General features: G+C 34.9%; 2 protein-coding genes across 2 annotated transcripts; both read right to left on the bottom strand.

Annotated features, from left to right (window-relative positions):
- Positions 1–4,660: 4,660 nt before the first annotated feature.
- On the bottom strand, positions 4,661–5,336 carry LOC129884795 (non-specific lipid-transfer protein 1-like). Its single transcript, XM_055959076.1, has 2 exons — positions 4,948–5,336; positions 4,661–4,822 (listed from the first exon to the last, which is right to left on the bottom strand). The coding sequence occupies exons 1-2, from the start codon at positions 5,298–5,300 to the stop codon at positions 4,813–4,815; spliced, it is 363 nt and encodes a 120-aa protein (XP_055815051.1). The 5' UTR covers positions 5,301–5,336; the 3' UTR covers positions 4,661–4,812.
- A 4,835-nt stretch (positions 5,337–10,171) lies between these two features.
- Positions 10,172–10,557, bottom strand: LOC129884794 (non-specific lipid-transfer protein 1-like). Its single transcript, XM_055959075.1, has one exon. It carries the CDS (start codon positions 10,511–10,513, stop codon positions 10,172–10,174), a length of 342 nt encoding a protein of 113 aa, XP_055815050.1. The 5' UTR covers positions 10,514–10,557.
- Between the last annotated feature and the right edge of the window lie 2,771 nt (positions 10,558–13,328).

Below are 13,328 nucleotides of genomic sequence, written 5' to 3'. Positions count from 1 at the left end.
TTATGACTTACAACAACAACAACAACAACAACAACCCAGTGAAATCCCACAACGTGGGGTCTGGGGAGGGTAGATTGTACGCAGACCTTACTCCTACCAAGGTAGGACGGCTGTTTCCGAGAGACCCTCGGCTAAAAAAAAGCATAAAAGGGGGTCAGATAAAGTTAAAAAAATTCAAAGCGCTATAGAAAAATAAATAACGAAGGCATCACAGATAAAATAGAGTAATCAAAAGTACTGAAAGCAATAAATAGTAACAGAAATAGCAGAAATGAGAGTACAAGGAATTGTAATGTGCTAGTGCGCCTATGAATAGGGAAGAATAACGAGACTATGTACTAGCCTTCTACCCTAATGTGGGTCCTCCACAGCCTCCTATCTAAGGTCATGTCCTCGGTAAGCTGTAACTGAGCCATGTCCTGTCTAATCACCTCTCCCCAATACTTCTTTGGCCTACCCCTACCTCTTCTGTAGCCATCCATGGCCAACCTCTCACACCTTCTCACTGGGTCATCTGTGTCCCTCCTCTTCACATGCCCAAACCATCTCAGTCGCATTTCCCGCATCTTGTCTTCCACCGAGGCCACTCCTACCTTGTCCCGAATAGCCTCATTTCTAATCCTGTCGCTCCTGGTGTGACCACACATCCATCTCAACATTCTCATCTCGGCAACTTTCATCTTTTGAATATGAGAGATCTTAACTGGTCAACACTCTGCCCCATACAACATAGCCGGTCTAACCACCACTTTGTAGAATTTGCCCTTAAGTTGTGGTGGCACCTTCTTATCACATAGCACTCCGGAAGCTAGCCTCCATTTCATCCACGCTGCCCCAATACGATGTGTGACATCATCGTCAATCTCCCCGCTGCCTTGCATGATAGACCCAAGATACTTGAAACTACTTCTCTTTTGAATAGCTTGGGCACCAAGCTTAACTTCCACGCCAACCTCCTGAGGTGTCTCACTAAACTTGCACTCTAAGTACTCTGTCTTGGTCATACTCAGCTTAAACCCTTTAGACTCCAAGGTATGTCTCCAATCCTCCATCTTAGCATTAACTCCACTACGAGTCTCATCAATCAGGACTATGTCATTCGCGAAAAGCATACACCATGGCACCTCACCTTGAATTTGTCGCGTCAATGCATCCATTACCAAGGCAAATAAAAATGGACTTAGAGCTGATCCTTGATGCAACCCCATCCCAACTGGGAAATGCTCTGAGTCCCCTCCTACTGTCCTTACCCTAGTTTTGGCTCCCTCATACATGTCCTTGATCACCCTAATGTATGCCACAGGTACATCTTTAGCCTCCAAACATTTCCATAGTATCTCTCTTGGAACTTTATCGTAGGCCTTTTCTAAGTCGATGAATACCATATGCAAGTCCCTCTTCCTCTTCCTATATTGCTCCACCAATCTCCTCATAAGATGGATGGCTTCTGTAGTTGAGCGTCCCGGCATAAATCCGAACTGGTTCTCTGAAATAGACACGCCTCTCTCACCCTCATCTCCACCACTCTTTCCCACACTTTCATAATGTGGCTTAGTAACTTGATACCTCTATAGTTGTTGCAACTCTGGATATCCCCTTTGTTTTTGTATAGAGGGATCATTACACTCGACCTCCATTCTTCGGGCATCGTCGCCGTTTTAAAGATGACATTAAATAACCTAGTCAGCCACTCCAAACCTACCAAGCTGGCACTCTTCCAAAATTCCCCAGGAATCTCGTCAGGTCCGGTTGCTCTTCCCCAGCGCATCCTACGAACATCACCCTTAACCGCTTCGACCTTAATACTCCTGCAATATCCAAAATTGCGACGCCTCTCTGTATGTTCCAAATCTCCCAACACAAAGTCTTTGTCCCCTACGTCATTCAAGAGTTTATGGAAGTATGACTGCCACCTCTGTTTAATGAGAGTCTCTTCTACCAATACTTTTCCATGCTCGTCCTTAATACACTTCACTTGATCCACATCGCGTTCCCTTCTCTCCCGCGCCCTGGCTAGCTTGAACAATTTCCTATCCCCACCTTTTTCTTCTAGTTCAGCATAAAGGCGTTCAAAAGCTATCGTTTTTGCCGTCGAAACAGCCGACTTCGCCTCCTTCTTCGCCATCTTATAAAGTTCCTTATTCGTCCACTTCTCCACCTCATCCGTGCTTTCTATCAACTTCGCGTATGCCATTTTCTTTGCTTCCACCTTCCCTTGCACTTCTACATTCCACCACCAGTCCCCTTGATGTCGACTACGACTGCCTGTCGAGACTCCCAACACTTCCCTTGCTACAACCCTAATACAACTAGTCGTCCTATCCCACATACTGTTCGCATCCCCACTACTATTCCAGGCCCCCATGTCCTTCAGTTTCTCTCCCATCTCTAGAGCACTAGCCGTGGTCAAACTCCCCCATCTGATCCTAGGTCGATCATTCCCGACCCTCTTCTTCCTCGTCATCTTGATCCCTAAATCCATTACCAAGAGCTTATGTCGGGTTGTAAGGTTGTCTATCGGAATGACCTTGCAGTCTTTGCACAGACCTTTATCATCCTTCCTAAGGAGTAAAAGGTCTATCTGAGTCTTAGCCACCGAATTACTGAAGGTTACCAAATGGTCCTCCTTTTTTGGGAAATTCGAATTAACTATCACCAACCCAAAAGCTCTTGCGAACTCCAAAAGTGAAACTCCTCCTCCATTTCTGTCCCCAAGACAAAGCCTCCATGCACATCGTCATACCCTCCCGAAATAGACCCGATGTGCCCATTGAAGTCACCTCCCACGAAAAGCTTCTCAGTAGGCGGTATGCTTCCCACTAACTCGTCCAAATCCTCCCAAAAGCGCCTCTTCTCCTCCTCTGCTAAGCCCGCTTGCGGCGCATAAGCACTAATAATGTTCAAAGTGGTCCCTTCAATGACCACCTTAATCGACATCATCCTATCAGTGATTCTCCTAACCTCCACCACCTGATCCCTTAGATCACTGTCTACTAAAATGCCTACCCCATTCCTATACTTTGATCTACCAGAAAACCAAAGCTTATACCCGTCTACCTCCTTAGCTTTAGTACCTACCCATTTGGTCTCTTGGACACAAGCTATATTAATCTTCCTTTTCTTAAGAATCTTAACTAGCTCTATTGACTTTCCCGTTAACATAAGTTACGAATTTTTAACTTATGACTTATTTTTATTATTTTGGCTTAAAAATAAGTGATTATAAGTACTTTTTAACTTAACCGAAACACTTTCAGAATTGCTTAAAAGTTATTTTAATTTAAAAACACCTAAAATAAGTTAATTCAAACAGACAATAAATGTTCAAAAAATAATTGTATTGAGGAAATAAAACAACAGCAAACAAATTAAATAGCATACCTTACAAATTAGATTCTATTTTATTAAAAATGTTTGGTAACTTTTACTTGAAGGGAAACAGCGGTACTCTATATATGACTGTATCCCTCAAATATTGGCAAAGTCTGATTTTTGTCCTTGTAATTTTTATTACTTCCATTTGATATTCAATAAATTGATATGTGCACTTTCCCTCTGTCTATTAATCTTCAAATTAAATATATATTACAAGGATGAAAATTAAAATTTATTAATTATCAAGGAACCAAAAGTGTAATTATCCTTATATAATTGAAAGAAGAAAGAATTTTACCAACACAAGTTAATTATCATATTCATCAAGTTAAGAGCAATACGAAGAAATCAATCAAAGAAAACCATTTAGTTAATTAAATTAACTAATAGAACCTAACAACTCCATTCTTTTGTGGGGTTTCTCTGGGAAAAACCCCATAATGCATATTTATTTAATAATATTCAAGTGCAGGATACAAACTTAGAAAAGAACAGCCAATCAAAACAAATATTTTTAGAAAAATAAAGACAGACAAACAAACTACTCCCAAAATAACAATAATGTGTAGTGACAAGTGACAACAAGAATATTCCAACTTTAGGACTGGATAAGTATATAGAATTAAGAACATTTTTTTTTTGTGAAATAAATAAAGTGATTATGCATGTGTAAAAAATGCAATATCAAATTAATAATGCAATTATGCATGTCCTTGAGGAATTATTGCCTGATTATTGATCATTAGTGTTTATACTTCTTCCATCTCCAAATAGTTATTTAAATTATTTATCACTTTAACAGTTGAAGATAAAATAATTATTCTTTTCGCATTTCATAATAGGAGTACATAATTGTTATTGAAAACTACAAATACTTCAATTTTATATGTAGTGATAGCACATAAATATTCTCTCATCCATTTTTACTTGTTTTCAAAAGAATTTTTTTTGTTTATATTTTATCCTTAACATTAATTAATTAATTGATGATAATCTAAAAGCACTTTTGGAAGTGGTGAAATATTGAAAGGGCGTTTCTTAAATATTACTACTAAATTTAGGTTCTCATTGATGCGTAACTGTGATGTTTTGACGGAAGGCCGACTGATAATGACGAGTGAAGTAGGACTAGCAAACTCTTAGAACAATAAGCTTCTGATAATCAACCTTTTGTGAAGAAATATGAATTTTAAGTGATAAAATAATTTCTCACAGATAATCAACCCTTTTATTTTTTAGAGTAACAACTCAGTGATGAAAAAGGCGCATATATAATAAAACAGTAAAAATACTCAAATTACTGCATAGTAATTGAGTAAAGTATATATACAATGTTCAAGGGTTTAACAACCCTTGATTTATTTAATACATATATTATATAACAAAATTTAACTAACACCATAGCGTAGCATTATTCCCGGAATCACCTAACCCGATTTAACTGATTCTGCAAAAGAGGACAAAAAAGGAGAAAAATTAGACATTATTTGTTATGTTTTAATTAGATAACTTAATTGGTACTGAAAAAAACTATTTTACGATATCATCAGTATATATAATTTAAACTCTTACGTATCACAGTTAATGGTCCTGGAGATGGGGACGTTGAGGGATACGCCGCATTTGCTAGGGAGAGCCTGGGCAGCATCATCTTTAAGATTGGCGTATCGATTCGCTGCAGCCTTAAGACAGTTGCAAGCAGTCCTCCTTTCATCAGTGGACGAAGCCATACCACTTAAGGTTTTAACTCCGCTGCAGCATGCTGCACCGGGCTCGCCACCCTTCGTCAAATACGAGATACAGGGTGCCATATTAGCGTCTATTTGACCACAAGTGACTCCGCCTTGTTGTTCTAGCCGTCCAGCCATCGCTAGCTGGACCACGGCTAGGACAACTAGAACTAGTACTACTGCAACAGCTTTCATAATGACAATTTAATTTTTTTCTTAATTTGTATATTGAGAGATATGATTTTTTTTAATGTTATGGAATGAATATAATTGTAAATTGAGTGTAGTCTATTTATACTAATTTGGAGACGGCAAACGGTGTATAAAGTGCGTTATAATGTACAGAAATTTGTTATGATAATTTTGTTTTTTTCTTTGGTTTAGTATATAACATAGCATGATATAGCTAGCACTAGCAAAGATGACTATGTTATACTAATTTTGGTTTTTTTTTCTTTACTTTTTACGAATGATACCGCACCATTCTCGTGGGCATCTCTACACAGTGATGGCAAAATCAAACCCAACTCATCCAACTCAATTCAATCTGTTTAAGTTTGGGTTGGTTATTGACCCGCCCATTTGTTAGCTCAACCCATTTCAACTCATAAAAAATTGAATTGATATGTAATTCGAATTGGCTCATGAGAAATCTTGTTAAAATATTTTTAAAAAACTTTTTTTTCAACTTGATATGTTAGATATAGCCATAATAAAGAAAAAAATAATTTTATGAGATACTAAAATACTTTAAAAGAATAAATAAAATAATTAAACTTAGTAAAAATTGGGTTGGATTGGGTATTGACCCGTTATATAACTCATTACCTAACCCATTTTGACCCAAACTAATTTGAGTTGGGTTGAGTCTTGATCCAATTATTGTCTTAACCCATTATAATCTGTTCAAACTTGACCCAACCCGCCGGATTGCCCCTATCTCTACATCAGCATTTAACTCCGCTTTGGAGTGTGGGTATAGACGACATATTATTACTTGGTTCTTATAATAATAACAATAGGCATACGTAGTACTTGAGTTTTTTTTTTTGGAACCTCAGGAAAATCACAATCGCAATTAATTCCTTGGTTGTATATTGAGTAAACCTGCTCATATATAATAGCTCGTAAATTACACAAAAGACTTGTTGTTATTCATTAAAATATATGTGTCAACTGTGTAATTTGTAAATGAAAATTAGTGGAAGTGTTGTCAAAAGAAGGGTACGAGTACGAGAACCCAATCATCTCAATTTCTTGTGTGATTTTTTACATATATCGTCCAAGTTTTAATAAAACCTTTTTGTTTTAGCATATTCCAAAAGTACATGAAAAGTATCGTCCCCTGATTTATGTGTCATGTGGAGTGTTGGTTAGTTAAAAACTATCACATTTGAAAGATGAAGATGCCAAAATTAAAGATATTTATAAGATTAGATGGATGTGTGGGTTTGAACCCACAACTCTAGTGTGGCAAAGTATTTCTATGGCCCCTTCCTTAACACTAATCCATCAATTAGTTTGGTTAGGGGATTCACAAGTTAATATATATATATATATATATAGAGAGAGAGAGAGAGAGAGAGATTTATTTAATTTTTTAAATATAAATAGAGGGTCTACGGAAAAGCTATTGGGTTCATTCGAACCCCCACTTAGCTCCACCCCTATATGAGCATACTAGCAGAGACCAGATTAGGAACGAAGATATACGTCGCAAGATGGGAGTAGCCTCCGTAATGAACAAGATGCAAGAAACACGACTGAGATGGTTTAAGCTTGTGAAGAGGAGGACCATGAATGCCAAGTAAGGAGGTGTCAGAGATTGACAGTGATAGGTTTGAGAAGAGGTAGAGGTAGACCGAAAACAAATTTAGGAAGAAGTGATTAGATATGATGTGACATAATTTAAGCTAATTGAGGACATGGCCGTAGATATGAGAGCACGAAGATCAAGGATCAAGGTAGAAAATTAATAGGCAGTCAAACATTTTCTCTCTTTCCAACGTGGTAGAGTAAGCTTCTAGCTAGTCTGGAATACCTATTTCTTCCCTTTCCAGTATTATTAGTTTTGTGATAGCATTATCTTATTCTTCGATTTTATTAAAATTGTTGTTTTTTCACTTTGGAATCTTTACAATTTTTAGTTTCAGTACTACATTTCTCTCTTCAATATTTTCATCTACTTTTTTTACTTTTGCATTTCTTTTCAAATTTGTTTTGAAAAATAAGTTTCTTGAGTTCATGATATATCGAATACAACCTCTCTATCCTAAAAAGGTCCTTACGTTGTTGTATTCTCTTATTTGGAACAATTTTTTAAATTCTTTTTCTTATTTTTGATAAAGTAATTGTATACTTCTTCTTTTTTAAATTTTTAGTGAGATAAGTTATAGTCATACACATATCTATGATTTGTTCTAAACAAGTTTCAAAAGTTTTTTCATAAAACTCCATGCCACCACCACATAAATCACGATGGATGAGGTTTAATTAGTCAAGAACCATTGATAACTCAAAAATATTTTTTAGAAAAAACCTTGAAAATGGTAATAAAATAAAAAAGTATTTTTGTTTCTCCAACTAAGGATATAATCACATAAATTAGGTCAAAAGAGTACATTTTTGTGATTGAAAATAAGAAAAGAAATCAAAGCTAATCAATTCGAAATTAATTGGACAATTATCGAATAATGAAAGAAATTAAATTACACAAAATAGATTCAATTGTAAAATTATTTATTTAAATTGGACCTAATTCAAACTATTTATTTTTAATAGATTCATTGCCCAAACTATTTACCCTCTTACCCCACTTTCTCCTTTTTAATTTTTTGCATGATGTCATGCCGACGTCAGCCCGCATCACTACTATGAAATATTTCTCTCTGATATTCCATCATTATATTGATACCATATCGATATTATATAGGATTAAGCTTAATTCCTTGTAATACTTCGTCGGTATTGATACCCTATCGGTATCATAATTGATTGAGCTATTTTTTTTTAAGAAATAAAAATAAAACAATTAAGAGAAAAATATTAAAATCACAATCTTATTTATTAAACTCTAAATTAGTGAAAAATATATTCTTTGTGATACTCCATCAATATACTGATACCATATCGGTATCATGTAGGACTGAGCTAAATCCTCTGTGATACTCTGTCGGTATATTGATACTCTGTCGATATCATGTGATTTTAAAATAAAAAGGGGATATGAAAGTAATGAGGCATTTAAGGGTAAATACTTTCCTTTTTTAGAGTATGAGTGTTATTTTCCCTTTTAGGCCATTATTTAGATTTTATTTTGTATTTTAAAAAGTTATCAAAATATAATTTTTGAAAAACTATCCTTTCAAATAATTTTAAACTCTGATTTAATGTTTGATCATATATTGCTCAACACCGTATAGATAATCATTACACTGACATCTAATATTAATAATAGCTTACAAATGAGACTTACTATTTTCTTGGCCCCAATCTGTAATGTTGGATGATAAAGTCATGAAGTGCGGGCCTTACTATATTCTTGGGCCCAATATCTAAATGTTGGATGATACTATTTGTAAAGACAAGATAAATTTAAACGGGGATTTTGAAAATGAATGATCTTGCTAATATCTAAATGTTGGATGATTTCATTTGTAAAGACAAGATAAACGAAAACGGGATCTTAAAGTGAATAATCTTGAATTTTTGACCCTGCTTACCTAGTGAGCAGACCTTTAAGATCAAGAGTCAAAAATGTAATTCATGAGACAAAACTTATTAAACTTGATATTTTGCTTATGATACAGTGATATTTTTCTAATACAATTTGACGTATCTAAAAAATGAAACAAGTAAAATCTCGCTAATTGGACATCACATCTCTAACCTCCTAGTCACATGACAACAACTTTATCAATTACTCCTAGGCGGCCCTTCTTATTCATTTCTTCTTTCTCTAAAAAATATTTTTTTCTATTTTTCGGCGTCATAAGAAAATTTACACATGCATTACTAATAAAAAACGCAAAAGAAAATCGATAGATAAACCCAGAGATTCCCACGTCGGTTTTGTCAATGAGTTTTTTTTTTTTAAAAAAGAAAAATTGCCAAAAGTCTGTCAGTTTTATTCTATTTTTTAAGAAAATCTATGTGCTTGATCTGTTGGTTACTTCTCATGCAAAAATGCGTGAAAATTATAAATAAATAAAAATTAAAATTAAAAATAAAATGGGTTTTTATTGGATTTTTGCAAAAGAGTGATTTGTTTTAAGTGGGTTTATTGAATTTTGTTTGGGGGTTGGGGGTTGGGGGAGGGGAGGGTCTTTTGAGGAGTCTAAATCTAAAATTTTAGGGAGCTTAGAGAAGATTTAAGTTGTTTTTGGGTAAAGTTTTAGATTTGAGTTTAGAGTAAAATATGAACATTTCACATTTATAGAGTATGCAAAGTCTTATTATAGACAAAAGGCATTCGTTAAAAGCAAAGACGATAGAACAATATTTATGTATTATACAATTTAAATTCTTTTTATTGATAGGGCAAAATTTGCACTCTTGTTATTATAGACAGAAAATATACGTTAAAAACAAAAATAAAAAAAACAACGTCTATGTATTGATCATTTGAATTCTTATTATAAACAGAATACATTCGTTAAACACTAAAATACTCAAATTAATTCATAGTAATTGAGTATGTTTACAACGTTCAAGGGTTTAACAACCCTTAGTTTATTTAATACATTATAATAGCATTGCTAAGCATTATTCCCGGAATTAACCATCCAACTGATTTAATGGATTCTGCAGAAGAGGATAAAAAGGACAAAAATTAAAAAATTGTTTACCTCAAATGGTAAATACAAGTATAAAACATGTAGACATGTTATAAGCAGAAAAAAAATCATCTTAATAGGAATTAAATAAAATCTTAAAGTTAATTTTTTTTTTTTTTTTGAATTAAACTAAAAAAAATATTGTATGGTATCAATAAATGTTATCTTTTAATTAAGTAACTTGACACAATAAAAAACACTTTAAATTATCAATATATATAAGTTAAACTCTTACGTGTCACAGTTGATGGTCCTGGAGATAGGGACGTTGAGGGATATGCCGCACTTGCTAGGGAGAGACTGAGCAGCGTCATCTTTAAGGTTGGGGTATCGATTCGCAGCAGCCTTAACGCAGTTGCAAGCAGTCTTCCTGTCATCAGGGGATTGAGCATTACCATTCAAGGTTTTCACCCCGCTGCAGCAGGCTGCACCGGGCTCACCACCTTGTGTCAGGAAAGGGATACAGGGTGCCAAATTAGCATCCACTTGTCCACAAGTGATTGCGCCCTGTGCAACCATTGCTAGCTGGATCACAGCCAGCACAACTATAACTAGTACTGCAACAGCCTTCATGATAATTAACTTAATTTAATTTTTTCTTAATTTATATATAGAGAGATATAACTTTTTTTTAATGGAATGAATATAATTGTAAATTGAGTGTAGTGTATTTATACTAATTTTGAGACGGCAAACGGTGGATTAAATGCGTCACAATTTACAAAATTTGTTATATTAGTTTGGTTTTTTCTTTGATTTAGTATATATTATGGCACATATGTATAGGTAGCACTAGCAAAGATGACAATGTTATACTAATTTTGTTTTTTTTTCTTTACTTATTACGAGTGATACTGCACCTTTCTCGTGTCATCATTTAATTTAACTCTACTTTGGAGTGTGGATAGACACATTCTACGGGAAAACATGAAATTAGTTATGGAATATGTTGGCAATTTTTAGATAATTCATCGCTAAGATGTTCTTAACTAATTAAATTTTCTTATAATATATTGCTAATCAGTAGTTAAATAAAATTAGCATGAAATTTTTATTGTTTAGCTATAAAAGTTAGTCCGTCGCTAATTCCTCATTTTCTAATATTTAGGATCATGATATAGTATAATTCTAATATTAATATATTTTTAATATATTGTTATATATATATATAGTTTATTATCATGATGTATAATTCTAACACTACACAATAATATGTGTAATAGGGCTAGGGCTGTACAGGGCAAACCGATAAACCGCACCAAACCGACAAACCGAACCAAACCGGAAAAAAAACCCGACTAGTGGTTTGGTTTGATTTGGTTTGGTGTTCGGAAAAAAAACCCGACCATTATAGGGTTGGTTTGGTTTTAACTAAAAAAAGTCAAACCGAACCCAAACCGACCCGAGTATAGATATATTATTTTTAAATTATATAATACATAAAAATATTTATTAAAATATAATTTATAAATATTATTTTTAAGTTTCTTTCATAATTTCTGATTTTCTGTCTAGATTTAGACTTGAGCCCAACTAATTAATATGTAAAACAGGCCCAAAAAAATGAAGATGAAGCCCAAAATCTTTTCAAAAGACCCAAAGGTCCAAAAGACCAAAACAATCAGATAAAGAGGAGAGCATATGCTCCTCTTTCACAACCCTAGCTTCCTTTCCATTTTTCTTCCCTCTCTCAACAATATTCGCCGACCCTCTTTTGCTTTCCTCTCAAATTAGCAACAATCAGTTCCTCTTGTTGTCTCTTTTATGAATGTTTAAGTAGGTATATATCTCCTTCATCTTTTGTCTGCTCAGTTCTTTTGGTTCTTCGTTTAATCGGTCGAATTCATTTCCTTTTTTGTGCATCTTCTGTATGTTTTCGTATTTGAGCGAACTGAATTTGGAGGATTTTTGGTTCTTTGGAGGCGCTTATTTATTGGGGCCTAAAGCCATCAAATGTTTGGAGGCGCTTGTGTTAGGGTGGGGAGGCGAGTTATGGTGGATATCCATGGATTTCCATATGCTATGGTATACATAATATGGGTTGATACATATTTGATCAACTTCTGAAATGATCGGATAAGTCGAGCTTCAGAGACTGTTCTTTTGGTTTCTATTAATAGTTGTCCCCAGCTTTCTCGATTTGGGTTTTGTTAGTCAATTATTGTTGCTAAAGTTTGACATCAATATAGTTAGTTGCTAATTAAAATTCAATGTTGAAGTTAGGTTTCTTCTGCTATAAACTGTTATTTGCTGCTATAACTGTTCCTTGTGTGCTAGATGTTGATGTATGCAGCTCCTTGTTGCTTCCAAAAAAAAATTGGTCAGCTTCTTAGAGTAAATATGTGCCTGCAAATAACAAATAAAAAAGCAAGGAGCTGCAGGGGGCTTGTGGTGCATGTTTGTTGCTGCAGGTATTTCAAAAGGGAAGTTGTCTTGGGTGGAGGGCTGATGTATTGGTGGAGTCCTAGCATGGCAGGGTGATGTCTCCATATTATTGCCTTCTATTTTCCAAGGTGTCCTAGATGCTATTGTGCCTACACATAGACCATTAACAAAATACAAGCATCCAACCAAACAAGATAACCAGAAATGGCCATGTGAGGTCCTCTTAGTTGAGGTGTTTGATTTGGTGGTTGTATCTGTGATGTCTTCTATGCAGTTATTGTTAAGGCATGTTGATGTATCACTCCAGCAACCTGCAACAATACAACAAACAAACCCAAGCAAGAAAGGACTTGCACAATCTAGTAAAAAAGAAAGGACCTCAGACAGTGCTTTAGAGCCAGTTAGTTTTTTCCAAGTCGCCCGACTAACGTCTCCAATTACCCGTTTGAGTTGAAACTTCATGAGGTTTGCATATATATCCTTTTCTTTAGCCTTGCAAGATTTGAAGGCTTTTTACCCAAGTTTGAGGTTCCAAATAGCAAATTTCTCTCTCTTTAGGCTTAAGACAACTGATTGTTTCAAGGTCGCTCGCCTAACGTCTCCAATTATCCGTTTGAGCTGAAACTTCTTGGGCCTTGTCAAAATAATATATACTGCAATCCTGCAAAGTTTGGATGCCTTGGTGTAGGTCCTCAGGTTGCAAAACACCCTGCATCTCTGACCCTGCTGTAGTTTGGTCATAGTCTGCTGTAGTTTGGTCATAGTCTGTTGTAAGTTTGGATGCCTTGGTGATGCCTTGTTTGAAATCTGGCATGATGAAACCTGCAGCATTCCTTATATACTAAGTTGTTATTGTGCTGTTACTCTATTTGTTGTGCTGCCTTATTATCTGTTGTAATATCTTAGAAATAGTTTCATTCATCTATGTTAGTTCTTAGTTGTATCTTAAACATCTATTACAAATTATAACCTTTTTTTTGTTATATACAGAAATTGTCTCAAT

This window comes from Solanum dulcamara, chromosome 4 (genome assembly GCF_947179165.1).
Source record: "Solanum dulcamara chromosome 4, daSolDulc1.2, whole genome shotgun sequence".
NCBI classification, from domain to species: Eukaryota; Viridiplantae; Streptophyta; class Magnoliopsida; order Solanales; family Solanaceae; genus Solanum; species Solanum dulcamara.
Note: the sequence above shows the minus strand (reverse complement) of the source record. Positions and strands in the feature narration are given on the sequence as shown.